General features: G+C 43.6%; 1 protein-coding gene across 6 annotated transcripts in view; it reads left to right on the top strand.

Annotated features, from left to right (window-relative positions):
• Positions 1-24,660, top strand: part of LOC126281896 (ankyrin repeat and death domain-containing protein 1A-like) — a 713,288-nt gene that overhangs the window by 550,093 nt on the left and 138,535 nt on the right. For all 6 annotated transcript variants that reach the window (XM_049981216.1, XM_049981218.1, XM_049981214.1 and 3 more), the window contains exons 6-7: positions 2,505-2,708; positions 6,134-6,331. In XM_049981216.1, the coding sequence (XP_049837173.1) occupies positions 2,505-2,708; positions 6,134-6,331 (402 nt within the window). The remainder of the gene's footprint in view (positions 1-2,504; positions 2,709-6,133; positions 6,332-24,660) is intronic.

The raw sequence follows: 24,660 nt of genomic DNA, 5'->3' as shown, positions 1-24,660 counted from the left end.
AGGCTGAAGTCATTTCTTCAATTTACTGAGAGTAGTACAATACACTTATAAGTAGCACTTAAATGGTGGAGATCAAACAGAATAACCCCTTCGGAGTCCCAGAAGAACGTCGCCCTGACTGTACCGGGTGTTGCAGCTATGAACTTTTTCTTCGGAGGAGAGGTGGTGTGACGCCACTATATGGATTGCCGTTTTGTTTCATCGTCTGTTGAGTTGTTCGCCAAAAACCGATACGACTAGTCTCATAACGCGCAAGGAAATGGTCCTTTGTTGCTGTTTATTGTCTTCCAGGGGGCACCCACCTTTGAGTACCCGAAATGGTGGACGAGTGTGTCAGCACTACCTACAGAGACGTCCAGTTGTGCAGTGATGTGTTTGTGATCTGTCGATCACCTCACCGTCGATATCCTCGCCTAACGACTCATCGTGCTTTTGTTCACTGCATTCTGCTTTCCGTCCAACGAAGCTCAATGACAGTCCTCTGCTTGGCACCCATCTCCGTTACAGACGGCATTTTATACGCTACATATAGCGCCACACCTGTCGGAACCTCATGAAACTGCAGGAACTGAAGGGGGAAAATTTCACAATGTCCGACAAAAACCTCTGCATTTTTTGAAGAGAAATTCGCCGAGGAAAGAAACGTGTTGCTTAGCTAATTGAATGCCTCTCGTATTTAATTTCAGGATCCAGTGTGATTAGTGTAAGTTAAACTCCACACATTCGCTCAAAAAAAAAAAAAGAAAAAAAAAAGTTCGACAACCAACGAACGAAATATTTTCTGAGTCTCAACTGCGACTCAACCGATAAGATTGCAACTGCTGAGAGTGCACACACGTAAAACTATGTTCAAGCAGGAATGCGCGGCCGAATCGCCACACGAATCAACTTAGCTGCTGCCTCATTCGTGTTCTGAAACTTGTATGCCGCAGTCTAACCTCTGGTTAGCGTTATAATTGTTACAGCTGTGAATTGGACTTTCCTTTATGACCCGTCGTTCGGTTACAACTACACAACGGTAGAATTTTACGAGCACTATATGGCAGAACAAAAAATTTAAATATGGTGCTGCGTGCTTTTCAGCTGATTAAAATGGGTTTGTGCTGGGGGATGTACAACGAATATATGAGTCACATTTAGCGAAAAGGTAATTAGTAATCTTTTGAGAGAGAGTAATAGAAGAGGATGTGGAAACTTTGTCTAAATTGGTCTATCGAACGTTGTGTGCAAAATTAATTGACAAATCTTCGACAGCAGAATAACGTTTCTATTTGCGTAGGTTCTCCAGAAACGTCAGAGAGGAGAAAAAAACGGACGATCATGTAGTGACAGTCATTTAACAACGAAATCACTCTTACAATGAAAAGGCTAATAGGAAAGCCGTAAGAATTTCCATCTTTAAGCCCATATCGCTTTTGTAGGTTTTGAAAGAAGCTTTTCATCGAGCTGGTCGAAACAAACTTTGGGCGACAAGGGATGACCCTATAACCTATTAGGACAATAAAAAGCTTATAACACGTAATCACGTAAGAAAAATACTGATTGCGCATAATTAAGATTGCCCGTACATGCATAAATGGCGTAATTGGAGAGCAGAGGTAGGTTATCTACAGGCTCCATTGTGACTGGCTGCTGCGTGGCAGGCATGGAGTGCATCAACATACGAGGCCTACATACAAATGCATGTCTGATGTAATTTATAAGCTGCTGCTACGAGTATGCAAACAATGGTATTACCAGATTCTGTCAGTACGACCAATAATTCGACAAAAATACGCATTGAAAGTCAGTAGTTTCTCACTGGACGACCGAAAAAGAAGTTACTGTTCTAAGGATAATTCAAAGCAAAAATATCCAGCTCCTGCCAAAAAGCAAATTCATAAAACAAAAAAGGCGTAAAAATACTACGGAACAAGACACTGGAACATACGTTAAAATATTAGGGACTAACGCAGATGTCACCAGAGAGAGCTGTAAAATTAAAAAAACTGTAGAGCAAGAAAATGGTTGGAATACATGCGACAAATAATTGAGATAATTGAGAGCGTTGGGTATCAGTACCACTCTACAATGGAGTGTTGACGCAGGAGAGGAAGTCATGGCAGATGACATCATATCATTCAGAATGATGATGACACCAAAAACGTCATATGAGACGTGTGTCTGTGTGTGTGTGTGTGTGTGTGTGTGTGTGTGTGTGTGTGTGTGTGCGTGTGTGCGTGTGTGTATGTGGGTGGGTGGGTGGGTGGGTGTGGGTAGATGTATGTGTGTGCGCGCGCGCACGCACGCTAGAGAGAGAGAGAGAGAGAGAGAGAGAGAGTGAGAGAGAGAGAGGGGGGGGGGGGCGATGAAGAGTAAATTTGCACCATCGTATAGAATAGCTTGTATACAAAAAATGCTTTCCAGCTTGTGTCAGAATTTTTCTGAGTATTACATATCCGAATGTCATAACAGCAGAAAATAAGTGACGGTTGGTATGTCGTTGACGCGATGTCACGTTACAGAAGCAGTACACGTTGCTGATGTGCGCGGCGCGCAACAACCGCGTGGACGTGCTGGAGCTGCTGCTGGAGACGCTGGAAGACGTGCGGCTGGACGCGACGGACGCCGAGCAGCAGACGGCGCTGTTCCACGCGGCGCAGGGTGGCCACGCCGCCGTCGTCCAGAGGCTGGCGGCCGCGGGCGCGCGTGCCGACGTCCGAGACAAGGTGGGTCCGGTCCCCTAGCCTCTCTACCGTAACCTCATTTACATAACTTCATTCTCCTAACACACTCCCCCTACCGACATATCACATTCATACCCCCAACACACTCCCCTAACCCGTCGCTCCTGATCTCACTCCCCTAACTTCACTCCGTAGCCTCACTCATCTAGATTCATTTCCTCACTCTCCCTCCCCTATCTCATTCCTCTAGTCTTACTCCTCTAAACTCACTCCACTCCTTTAATCCTGCTAATCTAACCTCACTGTCAAAAACTCCTTATTCTAACCTCTTTCTCATAGCACCTGTAATTCTAAGCCCACTCCTCTAATCTCAGTCCTACGAAGCCAGTCCGCTAACCTCATTCCAATCTGACAAGATATCAGCAGAAGATGTGGACAACGACTGCTCCACTACAGTACACAACAGATGTAAAGGATCACTTTTTCGAAACCCTTAAAGTCTTCCACTGCAATGCATAAGCTTGATTTTCGGTTCCAAGGCACCTACGATCCTCCTATGTGATGGTACAAAGGCGTGACACCCTGCGACCTCACTTTCGGGCTCCTCGGCGCTTCAAACAGCATGTTGTCGACGCATGCGGAAAAAGGCTGAAGTTCATGTGACGCGTAAAGTGGGTTAACGTTGTCGCATTGGCACCAAATTTCATCACGATTTTGCCCAACGCCGCCGTTGGAAGAGTCACACGATAGGAAGGTCGTCAAACCTGTCTTACCGACGTATCACCCCTGCGGTGGAAGTTAGAAACGCGACGTCTAGCGTCGAAGTCACGCGTTTTTCTTATGACGTACCGAGGACAACATTTCAGACACACCGACGCTCAGCAAAGACACGAATAAGTCTCAGGGAGTGGCTTAAAGGGCTCAAATGAAACCACTTCTTTCCTTTGGACGTTGACTCCCACACAGTTCGTGGTCGAAACCGACAGTTTGCAGTGCGACGAACGACAGCCAGACGTTCTTGACAAAATTTGATACTGGTCACGTCCCCTTGATGCTTCAATGCTTCTCTAAGGAGATGATGGGTTAGAAACCCCACTGAACGTGTTCTCATCCCTTTAGAGTGCAGTGCGACCGAACGTTTTGCTCTAAGAGTACAGGGTGGAAACGTAACAGGCCGTTCAGAACCTCCAAAGTAGTGCTAGAGGTATGGAGAGAAGGCAACTGGCGCAGGATGAGGTATCAAGTGGTTGCCTACCTGCAGGCGCCTAGCACTATTTGACCGGTTTTCTTTCTAAAGGCACAATTTTTTAAAATTTTCAGTAAATGGGGATGTGTGCCACTGAGGTTGTTGCAGAACAAGGGGGAGGGGGGGGGTCTCTAAGAAACTCTTCGCTGTTTTACTCACACATGTGTCAATGTTGCACCCTACCGTTATCGCGCCACAAGAGGGAGTGAAACAGGATCACTGAAAAAACATATGAGCCGTGTACTGCTTCACATGACATTCAGATTTAGTCGAATGGTTTTTCAATGGCCCCTCTTCAATGCACCCTGTACACCATAGCAAAAATAGTAGTTGCCTTGCACTCCAAATTGCAGAGATTACATCCAGTGGGGTTGCTAGCCCACACTGTCCTTAGAAAAGAGTTGAAGAGACAGGGAGATGTCAGCAGTATTGAAGAGTATGAAGAACGTCTTCCTGTTGTTCATCACACTGCAGACTGTCGTTTTTCAGTACCAGATATGTGGTCATCAATGTCCCAAGGGAAAGGATGGTTTCATAGACGCCCATTATGCCACCTCTGAGGCTCTTTCGTATCGATTGTCAACGGTGGTGTGTCTAAAATGTTTCCCTAGTCACCCCATAAGAAAACCGCTTCTTTTAACACTAGCCAAGGCGGCTATGACCTCCGTTATAGAGCCGTCAAAAGATGGGTGATATGTTGGTAAGAGAGGCTGTAACGCCATTCCCATCGTGTGAAACGTCCATTACGACGCTGAGCAGAGTTACGGTGAAATTTGATGCCAATGTGATATCATTAGTCCAATTAACATATCACATGGAATTCTGAGCTCTGACCTTTTTTTACGCTTTGATATTTGAAGCCTCGTCGAGCCCAAGGGTGACAGACAATTTGCAATCTTATGCTACGAAATGAGGGACAGTTACGAGGTTTCGAAGAAAGTGAATCTTTAATTCCGTTGCACAGTGTATGTAAATGTGTATACCAAAAGTTACTCAAGCTAAACGTCTGAACTCCAAACTGTTGTTAATTATCATAATTACAAAATGCTATGCGAAGTTTGACGTTAATTAGATTATTTGAACCATGTTTCGTGATTTGTAGATTTGTATATGATATCGGATTACTGTTCAGGGCATGCATACGGCTTCAAAGAGGTTAATGATGCACGTGTGAATGTATGTCACTCTGAACACGTAGAAGTATTCTCTTGGGTCATGATTGATTACAGGTGCAAAGAAAGCTTGTGTGAGGTTCCCTACAGGCGATGTATCTTGCTATACTGCACCTGGGAACTGATCTCGTAAAGTGTATGGCCTATTGAGTCTCACATCCACAACTCCCGTCTACAGACATATTAAATGAAACCTTGTGCCTTGCTCCCACGATACCTACAGCATCTGTATCTGTCCAAAAGTGATTATTTGCGTAAATTGTTAACTCAATCTCTGTGAATCTCACATCATCTATAAATCGTAGGTGAACTGTGAACTGCAGATACCTGGTACCCCATCTTAAAGTCTATTGGACGCATTCTAGCCCGAAAGCTTGCTCAGGCTCTAATTAATATGAATATAGTGAATACAAGTGCAGAAATGACTATTCAAAATAGTGCTTTATGCGTTCACCAGCTCCATTTATTCCCTTAGTTGTTTCTGGACCCTGTTCTGCTCATCACAGAAATCGCTTCTCAATACCCTGTGAGCGAGAATGCCTATTATGAATGAGCCAGGATCTGCAGGTCGCTGAAACTGATGAAATTCAGTTTTTCAGATGTAAACCGTGACGAAATGTCACGGTTGCTTCTCTGCGTTTCCTCCTTGTGTGTAGCGCGTTCCTTTTGAAATTCCCGCTTCGCGCTCTGCTGTTACCTTACTCTAGCTAGAGGGCATTTTTATATTTGCACCTGGTGGCCAAAACTGGAACTAATTTTTTTCGAGCGTAAATTGGTTCCGCATTGGCGAGTCAGAATATCTACCAAGTTCAGATGCCATTCTATAATCACAGCCCAAACTGGACCCCTGTGAGAAGCTGAACTGTAATTATATCCACCGGATATTTTTATATGAGAATACAAAAAAAAAACTATGGGAGTGAGCCGTGACAGTACCCTCTGTCAGGTAGTTTGCAAAGTACGGATGCGGGTGCAGATGTTACTGTTGATACAGTGTGAGTTACGGCCCTCTGAGACGTGCGGTGGTGTGATGCCGCGTGTGCCGGCAGCAAGGCAAGACGCCGCTGCACGTGGCGTGCGAGCGCGGCCACCTGGACGTGGTGGAGCTGCTGGTGCGGCTGGGCGTCGACACGAACGCGCAGGACGAGGACGGCAACACGCCGCTGCACGTCGCCTGCGACGGCCAGCAGACGCGCGCCGCGCAGGCGCTGCTCGACGCCGGCTGCCTCACCGACCCCGAGAACAAGGTAGGCGCGCAGCCCGCGGCACGCCGCTACCCACACTACTTCATTACGTCTACTCTCTGCTCTACTCTCTTTGTAAGATCAAGGGCCTGTCACCCATCAGTTACCTGAATCATTACAACACTATTTTTTAAAATATTTCGAACTGCACTACTGCCCATTAAAATTGCTACACCAAGAAGAAATGCAGATGATTGGACAAATATACGAGGGCTGTCCAGAAAGTAAGTTACGATTGATCGCGAAATGAAAATCACAGTGAAAATCAGAAATGTTTCATTTGTAACAGTTACCTACACCTTTCAGCTACTTCTCTACGTAGTCGCCGTTCTGACTCAGACATTCGTCGTAGCGTTGTACCAACTTTCCAATACCCTCATCATAGAAGGCAGCCGCCAGTGCTTTCCGCCAACTCTCTACGCTGGCCTAAAGCTCGTTGTCTGCGCAAAATGTTGTCTTCATAGCCAGCGGTTCGTTTGAGCAGAGATGAAACTCAGTGGGATACAATTACAGGCTGTATTGTGGGTAACCAAACATTTCCAATTGAAACGATACAGGAACATCTTCATTGCCCCTGCAGAATGAGGCTGAGAATTGTCTTGAAGAATAAACCGCAAGACTGTTATGTAATCTTGGCTGCATAGCTTCAGGGGAAAATTCTCACCAGGCCCTCGTACTTGGCGGGAGACACTATTTTCTATAACATCTTTAAGCGCTCACTAAGATCTCAACAGTGAAAAGAGCGACATAATTCTACCTAGAGTCATACTAGAGACACTGTCCAACACGTCTTTGCAAAGCTTTATCGGATTTTCGTAGTCGTTTCCATTTCTCGACCGATCGTAACTTACTTTCTGGACAGCCCTCGTGTTATACTGGAACTGACATGTGATTACTATTTCACGCAATTTCGGTGCATAGATCCTGAGAAATCAGTACCCAAAACGACCACCTCTGGCCGCAATAACGGCCTCGCTACGCCTGGGCATTGAGTCAGACAGATCTTGGATGGCGTGTACAGGTACAGCTGCCCATGGAGCTTCAAGACGATACCACAGTTCATCAAGAGTAGTGACTGGCGTATTGTGATGAGCCAGTTGCTCGGCCACCAGGGAGCGGACGTTTTCAGTTGGTCAGAGATCTGGAGAATGTGCTCGCCAGGGCAGCAGTCGAACATTCTCTGTATCTAGAAAGGCCCTTACAGGACCTGCAACCTGCAGTCGTGCATTATCCTGCTGAAATGTAGGGTTTCGCAGGGATCGAATGAAGTGTAGAGCCACGGGTCGTAACACATCTGAAATGTAACGTCCACTGCTCAAAGTGCCGTCAATGCGAACAAGAGGTGACCGAGACGTGTAAAAAATGGCACCCCATACCATCACGCCGGGTAATACGCCAGTATGGCGATAACGAATACACGCTTCCAATGTGCGTTCACCGCGATGTCGCCAAACATGGATGCGACCATCATGATGCTGTAAACAGATCTTGGATTCATCCAAAAAAATGACGTTTTGCCTTTCGTGCACCCAGGTTCGTCGTAGTGTGCACCATCGCAGGCGCTCCTGTCTGTGATGCAGCGTCGAGGGTAACCGCAGCCATGGTCTTTAAGCTGATAGTCCATGCCGCTGCAAACGTCGTTGAACTGTTCATGCAGACGGTTGTTCTAGTAAACGTCCCCATCTGTTGATTCAGGGATCGAGACGTGGATGCACGATCCGATACAGCCATGCGAATAAGATGACTGTCATCTCGACTGCTAGTGATACGAGGCCGTTGGGATCCAGCACGCAGTTACGTATTACCCTCCTGAATACACCGATTCCATATTCAGCTGTCAGTCATTCGATCTCTACCAACGCGAGCAGCAATGTCGCGATACGATAAACCTCAATCGAGATAGGCTACAGTCCCACCTTTATCAAAGTCGCAAACGTTATGGTTCGCATTTCTGTTCCTTACACGAGGCATCACAACAGCGTTTCACCAGGCAACGGCGGTCAACTGTTGTTTGTGTAGAGAAATCTGTTGGAAACTTTACTCGTGTCAGCATGTTGTAGGTGTCGCCACCGGCGCCAACCTTGTGTGAATGCTCTGAAAAGCTAATCATTTGTATATCACAGCATCTTCTCCCTGTTGGCTAAATTTCGAGTCTGTAGCACGTCATCTACGTGGTGTTGCAATTTTAACGGCCAGCAGTGTGAGTTTAAGATATAAGTCTTCCACGACGAGTGCCCAGATTGACTAAATCGTTTTAGTTTTTAGGCCGCTACATTACATACTATAAAACTGTTATATAGTTGACATTTCGACTGTCCTTCAGGGGATTAAATTCCATGGCTCTGGAGATGGTCATCGCTACATTAAGAAGATTTGATGAGAAAATTTGGTCTCAAAATGATTTTGATACCCGTATCAACAGAAAATTTAAAGGTCTAAACTTCGGCGGCCGATGGATGAATGTGTCACGCTGCGGCACAAATTTACTGGGCAGATGAAAGAGCCATCAGTGTGAACAAGAGGTGACCGAGACGTGTAACCAATGGCACCCCATACCATCACACCAGGTGATACGCCAGTATGGCGATGACAAATACACGCTTCCAATGTGCGTTCACCGCGATGTTGCCAAACACGGATGCGACCATCATGATGCTGTAAACAGAACCTGGATTCATCCGGAAGAATGACGTTTTCCCATTCGTGCATCCAGGTTCGTCGTTGAGTCACCATCGCAGGCGCTCCAGTCCACTCCTGCCCACTGAAACATCAGACCTCCGACATCACTGCCGTCGGAAAACATCCTGCAAGAACGGGACAGGTGACAGAAGTGCAACGCTTGCGCAAATTGCTGCACATTTCTAAACTGTGTCAGCGTTCAGGGCACAGGCCAATAGCAGGGCATAACGTCTCTGTGAATTTCATTCCGTGTACTGAGAAGGAGAGTAACCATGCGTCGCACGCAGGCGCGTGAATAACGTACACTGAAGAGCCAAATAAACTGGTATAGGTATGCGTATTCAGAGATATGTAAACAAGCAGAATACGGCGCTGCCCTCGGCAACGCCTATATAAGACCATAAGTGTCTGGCGCAGTTATTAGACCTGTTACTATTGCTACAATGGCAGGTTATTAGGATTCAAGTGAGTTTGAACGTGCTGTTTTAGTCAGCGCACGATCGATTAGATACAGCATCTCCGAGATAGAGATGGGGTGTGGATTTTCCCATAAGGCCATTTCACGAGTGAACCGTGAATACTAGGAGCCCGCTTAAACATCAGACCTCCGACTTCACCGCTGTCGGAAAAAGATCCTGCAAGAACAGGACCAACGACGACTGAACAGAATCGTTCAAGGTGACAGAAGTGCAACGCTTACGCAAATTGCTGCATATTTCTAAACTGTGTCAGCGTGCGAACCTTTCAACGAAACATCATCGATATGGACTTTCGGAGCCGGAGACCTATTCGTGTGCCCTTGCTGACTGCACGACAAAAAGATATACGCCTCGCCTGGGCCCGTCAACACGACATTAAACTGTTGATGATTGTTTAAACATGTTGCCTGGTTGGATGAGTCTCGTTTCAAATTGTATCGAGCGGATGGACGTGTACGAATATGGAGACAACCTGATGAGTTCATGACCCTGCATGTCAGAAGGGGACCAGTCTGGTAGAGGCTCTGCAATGGTGTGGCGCGTGTGGAGTTTGAGTGATATGGAACCCTCGATCCGACTAGATACGACTCTGACAGGTGACACGTGCGTAAGCATTCTGTGTGATTATCTGCATCCATTCATGTCCATTGTGCATTCCGACGGACTTGGGGAATTACAGCCGGACAATGGGACACCCTTCACGACCAGAATTGCCATACAGTGTCTCACGAGCACTCTTCTGAGTGTAAACTCTTCGGTTGGCCACAGAACTCCCCAGTCATGAACATTACTGCGCACATCTGGGATGCCTTGCAAGGTACTGTTCAGAAGAGATCTCCACCTCGTTGTACTCTTACGGATTTATGGACAACCTGCAGGATTCATGGTGTCAGTTCCCTCCAGCACTAATTCATACATTAGTCGACTCTTGTTGCGGTACTCCCGTGTCCTCGAGCGACCCCTGACACGATATTAGGCACGTGTACCAGTTTCTTTGGCCCTTCAGTGTAGATACGTCAACATTTCAAAGAGGATGTGTTGTCGGGCCCAATGAAGGTGAGTGAGTATCTGCAATTCGCTCGACATCTGAATTGAGCAATGCCACTATTCGACGATGCTGGCAGGAATGGTTGTGCCATGGCAGAACACAACGTCAAGAAACAAGCGGTCGATTAGGCAGATAACGGAACATGAGCACTGATCAATGATCAGACAGGGATTCTGAGCTACAGGTACAGCATCATCATCGATCCGACGTGCAACTGGTGCTTGAGTGACCTCAAAGACCAATAATAGGGTGCTCACAAAATGAGGATTGTGCTCACGTCACCTCTTTGCCCCGAGTACCATTGACCTCTGCTCACCAAACCCACGTTTGCAGGGGGTCAGTCCCATACGTCCAGCTGATGGGTTCCACTTTGAAATGAGCTCCGGTGACCAGCGAAAACGTGTGTGGAAACACCCTGAACAGTGGTGCGATACCAACTAGACTGTCGCCCATCACACGGCCCAACACCAGGAGTGATGATAAAGGGTGCTATTTGATTTCGTAGCAGGACCCCTTTGGTAGTCAACAGCGGCAGACAACTGCGGCACCCTTACAGAAAAGTGGTGCATCGACGGTATTCTACGTCCCATTTTGTTGTCCTTCATGGCACTCCGTCCTGGGCATGGATTTGAGCAAGATAATGTCAGCCTGTGCACGGCAAGAGATTGTACTGCTTTCTTCGCGCTCGCAAAACCATGCCTAGGCCAATGAGGTCACCGAATCTTTCCCAACTTCTGAAAGTTTGAGCATTATGGGCGGGCCCTCCAACCAAATTCCTCTCGTGATTTAGTCGTTCTGGCGCCTCTATTGGGCAGAATTTAGGAGGACAGTCAACAAATTTATGAATCACTACAAAGCAGAATAGCTGGTTGCTTAAGTGTCACGGATGGAGTCACAGACTTGCTCAATTAGGGAAGGCGTTTCTCTTCAATAAATTGTCCATTTATTCTGCAACTGAAATCATTTGTCTGTATATCCCCATGTGGACAATCCTTGGTGGTGCGTCGTTTTGTTTTCTTGTGTTGTAGTGCATACCGACTAACTTCGGTTTTCAGGTGAATACGATGACCGAAACAAGACGGCATGCATAGAGAAGGCCATCTCCAGAATGTAGCTGTTTTGTTGCCCTGTTGACCAGTAAAAATACGATTGAAACATCGCGTTGGTTGTATAGTTCAGTCAACTAACTGGAAACTTGTGCTACAGCATTGCAATCGCCGTTATTAGATAGTTGTACGTCCTGTTGTTTTCAAGGTACAAATCCAGTGAGACAGTGCCCTGTGCAAGTAAATCTAAAACCTCAGAATGCGTAGCATATGCGGAAAGACAATGAACACACCGTGGCGCTAGTGTTAACATTGTTTATGTGTTGTCTTTTCGCATATTCCCAACATACCGTGGTTGTAAATTCCCTTGCACAGCACTCTCATTGCATTTGTGCCTGGAAGAAACGAGGTGTACTTCTATCAAGTATCGGCGGTAGTCGAGGTGTCATCCAGTTGCGTTCCTGTGGACTATTTGAACATTTTATACGCCTGTAGGCACTGCGATTATACAATTGTTTTAATGTTCTATAATAATGAAGTTTAACATCCAAAAGTATTTCTCTTGTGTATACAATACTTGTGATATTAGTTTTCATTATTTGTTCTTGTTTGTGCAACTAAGATTTAGATGGTTGCTTACCGCTACTGCGTATACAAATCTGCTACAGCTTAATTTCTACTCTCAGGTGTCCCAGTACAGTTACCAATAATAACGAATAAGTTTTCCTTGCTTCTATTTCTTTTAACTAGTTTCATTATATTCTTTGTCACCTCCTGGTATTAGTGCTATTAGAACTATTATGTGTACTGATGTGGAAGGCATCTGGTCAGGTTGGTAAGGTTGTGGGTACCTGAAGTGAAGTGAGTTTTTAGAATAAAAGAGTCAGTCGAAAGTTAATATACTCGCTGTGCTGAGTAGACGGAAGATATGGGGGCACATCCAGGTCGGCCTGAGAGGCCGTTACACAATTTTGGTGGTCAGAAGAAGATGTTAATTTCTGTGTCGGAACAAATTCCGCGGGAAAAGGTGTCGGAAAAAATTCGACGCTCCAGGCGGTGACCACCAGTTATCACGTGATCTCTCTCTCAGGCTTTGCTATTGGTTAACTAGAACAGGAACATTGTTGGCATGTTGTCAGCACATCAATTTCCCTAGCAACATGTCTTTCCTGAAGCGACGATACTACTCGGCATGTATGCCACAGTGAATTGCACTTTAAAATTACAGGAGAATACTGAAATAAAAGTATGAAATCCCAATTCCAATTACACTCTCTGGGAAACCTGCAGATACGACTACATCTACATTTTCTACTACTACTACACAACTATTACAAATATTAAAATCCGTATTACAACCACCACTTTTGTGTCCCGCAAGACATAAACAAGCACTGTCCTTTACATAGACCAAATGAGAGTCCAACAAACAACTAAACGCCGACGGATTAGCCGTGGAATGTGCAGCGTACGTTCCGAGTTCGTACCTGCCCCAAGACGGTGTGCGAGCGTCTTCACAGGAGAAGTTACGAGCCAGTCGTTGCGTAAACGCAGCGAAGCCCATCAACACCAGGGTACGACATGTTGGACAAGAAATACAGTAGCAAATCAAAGTTTACAGTGAGCTTATTCACACCCTAGTACGATGCGTACCCAAAAACTTCATACAGCGGGGAGAACTACTCTGGCATCATAGACTGTGACGGACTTCCTTGATTGCCTCACGCGAGAGAGTTTGCCCACTACAGTCTGCGTCTGCAACAGCTTCTAATGCTGCGAGTGGCCTCTGTCGGGCTCTGCCTCTCAATAAAATCCTGTACTGGCCATACCCATGCCCTCAGCCAGTGGTAGATCAAACATCTCTGCGTCATCCTCGCTGCTGGACGCGGATACAACAGTTACTACCTTTATTACAGCAGCTACTCTACTATATGAGATCAACGTACGCGAAAGCATCCCTAAGAAAAATTTCTACGAGGAAGTTAAAGATCAAAACAGGACCACAAGGTAAACAAACACTAATACTATCCTGGAAGTCACGCTAAGGGTTCTTCTTCTGAGGCTGCAAAGGGCAAGAGTGTATATTCAGTTCGACTCGTTATACATCAAACATTTTGTGAGTGTTCAGAAATGCTTCAGTTTCTGGGGCCTAGATCATTAAACTTTGAGGTTCGGCGCTGAAATTGCAATTCTGTCAGAGGAAGCAAAGGACTTGGAGGAGCAGTTGAACGGAATGGACAGTGTCTTGAAAGGAGGATATAAGATGAACATCAACAAAAGCAAAACGAAGATAATGGAATGTAGTCGAATTAAGTCAGGTGATGCTTAAGGAATTAGATTAGGAAATGAGGCACTTAAAGTAGTAAAGGAGTTTTGATATTTGTGGAGCAAAGTAACTGATGATGGTCGAAGTAGAGAAGATATAAAATGTAGACTGGCAATGACAAGAAAAGTGTTTCAAAGAAGAGAATTTTTTAACATCGAGAATAGATATAAGTGTCAGGAAGTCGTTTCTGAAAGTATTTGTAAAAAGTGTAGCCATGTATGGAAGTGAGACATGGACAATAAATAGTTTGGACAAGAAGAGAATAGAAGCTTTCGAAATGTGGTGCTACAGAAGAACGCTGAAGATTAGATGGGTAGATCGCATAACAAATGAGGAGGTATTGAACAGAATTGGCGAGAAGAGGAGTTTGTGGCACAACTTGACAAGAAGAAGGGACCGATTGGTAGGGCATGTTCTGAGGCATCAAGGGATCACAAATTTAGCATTGCAGGGCAGCGTGGAGGGTCAAAATCGTAGAGGGAGACCAACCGATGAATACACTAAGCAGATTCAGAAGGATGTAGGTTGCAGTAAGTACTGGGAGATGAAGAAGCTTGCACATGATAGAGTAGCATGGAGAGCTGCATCAAACCAGTCTCAGGACTGAATACAACAACAACAACAACAGGTCATCCACTAGAACGTTGCGATAAACAACTACTTTGTGAAAAATGTGCGAAGCCAGACCTCAAGAAGTCAGAATCCATCTACAATTGGATTCATTCAATGCCAATGTAGAAACAGGATATGTGATAAGGCAGGAGGCCTGATTTTCCTACCAACAAGCGGTTTCATATAAAGCAGTTTTAACAGATTCCTTTAAAGTCAGTACCGCCATTAGACTGTTTTTTTTATTTACAGTGTTACAATCACACTTGCAAAATCATGATTTCGGCTTCAGACTGACAAAATACTTGATAATGACACTTTGAAGCCGAAATCATGATTGTGTAAGTGTAAATGTAGCACTGTAAATAAACAACAGTCTAATGGCGGTACTGTCTTTAAAGAAATATTTTATGACTGTGGCCCCGAATTACGAGAAAATTATTAGTTTTAACAGAGTTTGAAAGACTTTTTGGTAGGCAGTTCCTTCTACTCTACAGATTAATTTCTTACCAAGGACTGTTAGACCAGCTTAAGTTAAAATGCGTGTATGTGTTAGATTTCAGTCGTGACAGGACTTCGTCACAACAGTCAAGATTAGGTATTTTGTGTACGGTAAATTTATTAAAGGTGCATAACTATGTTTTATTCAGACAGTTAATTCTGTAAATATTAGCAGTTCCAGTGTACTGTAATGTATTCACGTAGCTTTGCAGTCTCCCCTCGAATGATCAGCGAAGTACTATATTAATATGTTCTACGTTTTTCATGTTAGAGCTTTCTAACATGTTTCTCATCCACGAGAATCATCTTATTTTTGGGTCTATGGAACGAAAAATGAATTAATCTAATTTCAAATAAAGCGCACCGAATTGACGTTACCGACAAAGTTCATTAGTACTGACTACAGGTACACCTATCTGACATTAACCCCCTCCTTAAACGTAGATACAAATGTGCAAAGAAACAGTAAATGCAGACGCAAACATATGTCTGCATAAACTGCAACAAGATATTGGTGGTGTGCGGTTGTCTGGCGACAGCTCGTGGGTCTAACACAATTAAGAGACCTAGAAACTAATCATCTTTCATCGCTGCAAATATGTGACACAATACAGCAAAGATATTGTAACATCACTGATTATGTAGACGACATGTGCGTGCAGAAAGCTATTGACAACCACGTAGCAAGGCAATTAAAACACGAAATGTTCCAGTGGGCGATCTTCCAGACAGGATTTCTGCTACGACTGGAGCAGCTTCAGGACGACGTTTTCCACCATTTCAGCGGGGAATGTAACGAAACAGTCAAAAAACAAACACGAGAGGATGTCGTAGGGCACCTCAATGATACCCGCACATACACCTCACGAAACCGAAAAACAATGAGCAGATAGAAATATTGATACATTAGCACAAGGAACACAAAAAGATACAACACCTGAGAACAGTTCACTGTATCAAAACACATAATTAAAATTACATTCAGAAAATGACTCTAGCAGATGCTGACAGCACATAAAGCATGTATTGTTTTTTTATGTGGCAGTACAAAGAGCACAGACAAACATGGGAATAACCACTAAGAAAGCACTCAGCTGCCAAATAACCATAAGGTAGGCAAACAGTATTACTACAACATAAATAGGGCAAGCTAATGCAAAATACAAACAATATGCCTAATAATAAGATTAGTAACACTTCATCCACACACAGCTCCCAGTGTACCCTAGCGGAGGAAGACAAACGTCGTGATATATCACAGGACACATACAGAAGCCACAAATAACACAAGAACAACGTAACTGATTACGATGATCTTGAGAGTAACTTGCACATAAGTAGGTTCGGAAATTTTTCAGACTGCTCTCCGTCTGGTGATTCGCCTCAGTGACCCGGAGGGGAAAAATATGTTTCTCAACAACGGAGCAGGCAGAGAGAATAGAGTGACCATATTTTCTTCGGACAAAAGTGGGACTTTCATACATTTTCTTGGCCAAAAAGTGGGACAATTTTTGTTTCTCGTTAAATACCACTTTTAATGCTGACATTTCTTCTTCCTTTGCAAATATAGCCTTCACTAATATTTGTGTGTGTGTGTGTGTGTGTGTGTGTGTGTGCGTGTGTGTACAAAAACAAACAAAGAATGGAAAGACTGGAAAGAAGTACATTTCAAATTTTCATAAATTTACTTATTAAGAAATTAACATTTATAACACAGAATGTAGAAAGACATACAGTAACAATCACTACAAAAAAGTTCTTAGTGAACACAAGGAATTTATGGTTTTGTGGATTCCACAGTACAGTCCTATTTCTTCGAAGATGAAATTTCATTCAGCAACTCAGGTTTGCCTAATAGGTATGAATAGAAGTCAATGCAACTGTTTTTACTGAAGTTTAAACAGGTCAGTAAAATACACATAATGCTCCTCACTGTTAATCTATTCCTCCCATCTGTCCACTGTGACGATAGTAAGATAAAAACTCTTTCAACATTTGCATTGTGGGGAGGGAGTGAAAATAAGTACTGCGCTATATTAAGCGATTCTCTGAACTGTTCATTACACTGGCAAGATCTGAAAAACCTACACCATTTTTCGTGTCCATCAACTGATTCCATTGTTCGCTGTCTGTTTCCACTTGTTGTTTTACAAATGACTGGATATGAACTATATCATATTATAAGAGGCTGTCATTTACTAGAATGCCCTTTTCATTTAAATACATTAAAGTATTTTCAACTACTGACCATTCTGGTGGTTCTGTGAGCATAATCCATGAGAATACAGAAAACTCAGCTATTCCATGTAACCATGAGGATAAATGGTCTACTGAAGCATCTTAAAACGTTGCTACTGCTATGTCAAATTTCTTAACAGACTGGTCATCACAATCATTCAGCACTTTCTTTTTACACTTAGTAGTACAAAATGTTCATGTTTCCTTGAATTTAGACTTTTCAGAGCTTTATTTAAGACTGCTAATATTTCAGATATGGAATTATTCTGTTTCGCAATGCTCAGAATGGATTGTTGGAAAACATTCATTTGTGAATGTATAAAAAGTAAATAACATTCATTTATAGGATCACTGAGAAAACTCTTTAAGATTGCAAGGCACTTTGAGTTAGACTGTGACAAAAAGTAAGATTTCAAAGGTTCATACATTTTCAAGAGCCTTTCTATGGCCGGCAACAATGAAAGCCACCTTGTCTTGGAAAAGGAAAGTACATTTTTTAAGTGACACCAACAAATTCACAGAATTCAGTGAGTTCTGAAACATGAATAGAAAAAAATATGAAAATGGTTGTACAATTTCACGACAATGCAGTCAATGTCAGCAGGTAAAACATCACAAGCACTATGAAGTGTGTTATGAACAACATGTGCTGGATAACCTATGCCAACAATGATAGAGTTTGTTAATATTTATTTCAGATGTGTGAAAACATGATTACTCTCTTTCTTCATTAACCCCCCAAAATATCAGTTAGTATTGTCTGCACCAAATGCAACACACTTTGAGATGATACTGAATGACTGTATAACATGAGAAAGATAATTGGAAATTGTTTAGGACTTTTATTTCTTCAATTCATCAGGATAAAGCAATTTCGTCTACAGTCCACCCTCCCTTACAGAAAAATACTGAACTATCACAGGACAAATTTTCTGATGCCCATCGTTGCTAGCATCAGTAGATATTGAAAAGTATTTTGCACTGTTTACAACAGCTATTACCTGTTTCCGGGAATGCGGAGCTATAACAATGTTGATAATTGCTTCACACTTTGTTCTTACACACTAAACATTTTCTGCAATATTAGAATCAGGAATTTTTTTGTTTAGTTGAACACTGCAATCATTAGAACGATAGCTTTTATGGTGTTTAACAACATGGAATGACAGGATCCCTTTTGCTCCAGCTACGTTTTACTGTTCCTGTGTATTTGAAGTTACAAAATATCTCGTCATTTTTTGCGAGGAACCTGCCGATCGAAGATTCTCCCTGTGTTTCTCTGAATCTATATGATGCTTGAGATCTGCAGCACCACCATGAGACACGGATACAGCACAGTTACATAATTTACATTTTGCTGAACAGTCATTGTCTGTAGCAGTAAATCAAGGAAATTTCCTCTGATGCTCTTCCAAAAACTTTGATTTTCGTTTCGGTATCGCCACGACGTGCTAGCACTTCACGAAACTGATACTGAGTGATGACAACAATGGCAAGCAAAAGCAAAGAAAGTAAGAGTTGCAACAATTATAGTGCTTAAGCTGTACATTATCAAGGGGGTACCAACGTTCATAGTGTCAGTTTCAATTGATAGCTTATAAAATCGACACTCAGAAAATATTTTAACCACTTTGTAAATGTCTGAAAATAATCATTGAAAATCGGAACAAATTGCTTGTTTTTTTTTTTTTTTTAAAAAGTCGGGACAAATTTTTGAGCCTCAAAAAACGGGACAATCCCAATTAATCGGGACGTATGCTCACCCTAAGAGAGAACGACACGTAGAACAGATAACCTGCCAACCGATTTTCGTGAGCTCTGCAGACACTTAGGGCAAACACGTACACAAATACGTGAGGGCTTAAATGGAGATAAACTTCATAAGGATCTCGTAAGGACACATGAGCGTGTTTATTACGATAAGGAGACAATGCCTAAATGCCTTCACAGTGAAGATCATACACCTAAACTACAATAGAGAAACTTTGGTTGGAGTAGAACTGGGCAGACGTCTGAATGAAGTACAGGCAGAGTCTTTCCCAAACATATCATAAAAATTACCGGGACCCAAAATGTCAAGGCTGCAATTGTAATAGCGAACATGAATTAAACAGTCACAAAAATAACACCACTTTGCAATGAACATTCAGCCACAGCTGAAATTACCCATGGACGAGAATTTTGGATTATCACATCCGTTCATACATAGAATTATTATGACATAAAAACTTTTTCAGACCAAACAGGATATATAGCAAAATTTTCTATGGACAAAAGATTACACATACTGAGTGACATGAATGCACGGTCGACGCTATGGCACGCAGACAGAACAGACAGTTGGGGGCAAATCGTAGTTGACACAGTAAATGAATGCTACCTCTTTGGTTTAAACAAAGCAGGCCTAACACCTATATACACGACAACACAGGAGTAACCTGCAGTACTGACATCTCCCTAGCAAATGCGGCGTCTATTTTGTACCTCAGCAAATGGGAAGGACTAGAAAATGCCGCAGTGACTATAACGCCATACTAACCCATACTGACATATACGCAAACACAAACACACGAACTTCACACCGACAAAAACGATAACTTATTCTAAACAAGGATGACTGGCAAAAGCTAAAGGACCTGGTTGAAGAACGTTCCCTCCATACGGTCAGTGGTAGCATGAACCACAAAGCAAACATTCTGACGGACCTGATGGACAAAGCACAACAATTAGCTATCCATATGTAAATTAAAGGGGGAACACTTCTATGAGTTCCAACGAGACATTAAGCGGAATCAGCGTTGACGAGCAAAAATGTGCACTGGAGCAGAATTCGGACCCGGGACCTACTGCTTACTAAGCAGGCATGGTAACCATTACGCCACCCAGGACACAGCTTTATTGTCACTCCAAAGACTTTATGGGCACGTCTCACGGCCGATCCACACTCCCACCTAGCGCCACGTTTCCTTAATTTCTGTCCACTATACTCTTGTTCGCTACTCAGATATTCTCACATAAGGTCAGGTGTATTTGTGCATTCGCACTTGAGGACAGGCGATCCATCACCCAGCATTCATATAATTAACTATCCCCATGACAAACCGTGCACTGAAATAGAAACGCTCTTGGTCCACTGAGTTAACAAAACTATGGAAAGACCTCACAGACAAAAGGAACGATATGTAAATACATAAAACTGCAACCAGTCACTTTCCTGAAATAGTTACTTATTCATTCCATGAATCGGTTTTTCGCATGGCGAGGCATTAAAGCATATTCTATCTTCTTGCCACATAGCCAGCACCAAGCATTATGCTTGAAATAGCTATGTAACTTTTGGAAAACCATCTGAAGACGAAGTTAGAAAACCGATTCATGGAATGAATAAATAACTATTTCAAAAATGTGACCAGTTACACTTTCATGTTTTTACACTAAATAAACAGTCGCTGGTTCTAAAACATACAGTCGGCCTTGTGGCCGAGCGGTTCAAGGCTCGTCAGTCTGGAAACACGCGACCGCTACGGTCGCAGGTTTGAATCGTGCCTCGAGCATGATGTCCTTAGTTATGTTTAAGTAGTTCTTAGTTCTAGGGGACTGATGACCTCAGAAGTTAAGTCCCATAGTGCTCAGAGCCATTTGAACCATTTTGAACCAATCTGTCGACGACAAATTGTTGACACCTACACAAATGGCCCCACTGCTGCCCCATTTGCCTAAGGAGAGGTCGCGTTGATACTAGGATACTGGGGCTCGGGATGCAATTTTGATATCAAATTGATATGCAACTTAATTAAATTGATCAGTTAACTACCCTCCCCCATCCACGCCCACGGCCACCACCGGATGACATTATGTGTTTCCCTCAGCTTTCACGTGTGTCCCCGCATCCTCCCTCCCACCCACCCCTCAACTTACCACTCCCACTCCCATATTATTGGCAGAAATTCCGAATTTTCGCGGGAATTTCGAATTTTGGTGGGACTTTCTTTGTCCCAGACTGTGCTGACGTCCCACCCAGGAATTCTTGGGAAATTAAACATGGCAGTGTCCTTTACACAACTCGAAACCTTGTCTTCTGGACAGAAAGCAAAAACAACACATGGAAACTGCCCACATGCAGGGGAGGAGGGTAGTTTAGTGTGCCGGCCTGGATAGCCGCATGGTCCAACACACTGCTGCCCGAGCGGGAAGGCATGCCGGTTCCCAGGACAAATCTAGGTGGTGTATTAGTGTCGAGGTCCAGTGTGCCGGCCAGCCTGTAGATGGTTTTTAAGGCGGTTTTCTATCTACCTCGGTGAAAGCGGGTTGGTTCGCCTTATTCCGCTTCATTTACACTGTGTTAGCGATTGCTGCGCAAACACCGTTCCCACGTACACATACACCATAGTTATTCTACCACGCAAACATATGGGATTACACTCATCTGGTATAGGACGTTTCCATGGTGGTCAACTGGGGGCTTGCACAACAACCCGGGGTTTGGTGTGAGACGGCGGTGGGGTGGGTGGATTGCTGTGGCCCGTTGTTGGGTTGTGAACCACTGAGGGGTATTGCAGGATGAAGCCTCTCTGTCATTTCTAGGTCCCCGGTTTAATACATAGATACATAGATCAGTGCACTTTATTTTAGTTGGGAACCTGAAGTAAAAGTCAAAAATCTCAATACAGCTCAAAAATTCATGACGCCTTACAACTGATGGTACCCACTTGGAAAGAATTTCACAGAGCCACTCAAAACTAGTGGCAGATGCACACAAACTCTACCCTTTACCTACAAGCTGGCGGGAAAAGGCTGGTCGGAAGGTACTACCATTATTCTTTTGGGAGGAATATATTCCACTGACGAGATGCTGGTGTTGGACAGAGAGGAGTTTAATAAGTTTGTTACCTGTAAGCAATCAGGTGAGGTCTGTATCAATCGCCATTTGACGTCGGAGTATGCTACAGACGCCTGTTTGACAATCACCCTGCAGCCCAGGTAATTGAAGCCAACACACTCTATCACAGCTGATGGAAAAAATGCATAACTGTTCTAATTACACATCGAGATTGTCGTGAAAAACACCAGCACTCGTAATGAGTAGTTCATAATGCAACACATGTACTGGGGAAAGTCGTCGTTCTCAAAGATTGCAGATGGGGCGGTAGTTAAATATGCATTGTCCTTGATGTACACAAACTGTCGAAAATTAAAGACCCTCTTACCTCCTCTCATCTGTTCCCCTCCACCACCCCTCCCTCCCTCCAATTACAGGGGGACACAGGCTTTTTCAAATGGTCAAGTGCTACTGCCACATGCCTCATGATTTTTCTGTTGCATACCACCCCCTTCCAGCTGGGAGACAAGTAGCGCCCACCCAGATCAAGGCGATGGTCCACCATCAGGCCATCGCAAACACAAAAGCATGTAAAGTCAACTGAACAACAGAAGATAATTTGAGGGCCACCGAAAGAGCATAGTGGCACAGCGGCGCTCCAAATGCCGTGCCCTGGTCAGGGCGCAGCTGCATCAGTGACCTCACACACAGACTAGGCATTCCTCCAGTGCCTCCAGTAGGCCTGTCGTTCTGCGATGGAGAAAACGTTTATTTAATGCCAGTGCATCTCTTATAATCAGACGTCTATTAAAAAGGAAAACACAATTGCGACGATAACACAGGCCAACGAATTTTTTTAACTTTTTTTTTGCTTTTATGGCTGTTCTTTATAGCTTTTTTGAGCTGAAGCCAAATCTAGCCTTGTTTTTTTGTATCTCCACAGTTTTCGAGCAATATGCTTTTTATTATATAGTATAAAAAATCCTATTGTATACAGTAAATGGGAAAATTAATGAAACACTTTGTTACGACATAAGCATGATTTGTATTTAAAGTAAGCCGTCAGACAGAATGGCGACCGATCAAAGAGAATAAGTTATCCATCAACGAAAAAGATTTACTGTTCTCGTTCTTATCAGGTACTCCCATGTCAACCACCCTTCACTGCTCCAGTACAGGACAAACCGTTCGTACAGCTACTGGTCTTTCTCGTCCCTGTTGTAGCGTCTGTTGACTGTAGTTACGCTTTACTTTTTCCTAGCATCAGCTTCAATATGTTAAATTTTTCTAGGCAGCGGCAGTACTGATGTCCTGGTGAACACAGTAGAAAAGACAACCAGGAGCAATACTTGATGTAACGGTCAATTGGTGGTGCAGTTTGGGGCTATTACTCACTACCCATCGAGGAATCATAATTTGAAAAAAATAGCGTCCTGCGAAGGGTTATTTTCTCCTTGCATTTCTGTTAGAAAACAAAAGGTTACGAATTTGAGAAAATATCCTTTGGGTGCTATTCTGCTAACAAATGATTTATGTTACACTCTGTTTAGTGGTGTAAACATTTCTCATGTAACATTCGAATTTCGTAAGCATCATTTTACTAGAACGAAATTTTCACTCTGAAGCGGAGTGTGCGCTGATATGAAACTTCCTGGCAGATTAAAACTGTGTGCCCGACCGAGACTCGAACTCGGGACCTTTGCCCTTCGCGGGCAAGTGCTCTACCAACTGAGCTACCGAAGCACGACTCACGCCCCGTACTCACAGCTTTACTTCCGCCAGTATCCGTCTCCTACCTTCCAAACTTTACAGAAGCTCTTCTGCGAAACATGCAGAACTAGCACTCCTGAAAGAAAGGATACTGTGGAGACATGGCTTAGCCACAGCCTGGGGGATGTTTCCAGAATGAGATTTTCACTCTGCAGCGGAGTGTACGCTGATATGAAACTTCCTGGCAGATTAAAACTGTGGCTAAGCCATGTCTCCACAGTATCCTTTCTTTCAGGAGTGCTAGTTCTGCATGTTTCGCAGAAGAGCTTCTGTAAAGTTTGGAAGGTAGGAGACGGATACTGGCAGAAGTAAAGCTGTGAGTACTGGGCGGTAGCTCAGTTGGTAGAGCACTTGTACGCGAAAGGGAAAGGTCCCGAGTTCGAGTCTCTGTCGGGCACACAGTTTTAATCTGCCAGGAAGTTTCATCATTTTACTAGTTACACGGCTACACAGAACGATGCATAAAGAGAATCATCACAGAATCAAACAGATAGATGAATAAACGGTTCTCACCGTGAGGTAATTTGTGCCAAGACATTCGCCTTTTTCCCTAATATACTAACGGGAGTGGAAAGTGTTACACCATCAAGTACCGTTAAGATGTTCTTCATGTAACGGGAATGAAATGAATAAACCTTTATTCCATTCAGAACTGATGGTCATCATCAACATCAGTCCAGTTAATCAGAATTTACATTGCTATGATTCAAAGACCTGAATGATAGTGCTCAGTATTTTTATATCATATGTGGCTAATAATGTAATTAAGCATACCTGTACGTTGGAATCTTATTGCGAGCGTTTTTCGTAAAATAAA

This window comes from Schistocerca gregaria, chromosome 7, assembly GCF_023897955.1.
Source record: "Schistocerca gregaria isolate iqSchGreg1 chromosome 7, iqSchGreg1.2, whole genome shotgun sequence".
NCBI classification, from domain to species: domain Eukaryota; kingdom Metazoa; phylum Arthropoda; class Insecta; order Orthoptera; family Acrididae; genus Schistocerca; species Schistocerca gregaria.
The sequence above is the reverse complement of the archived record's forward strand: the minus strand, read 5'-3'. Positions and strand labels throughout refer to the sequence as shown.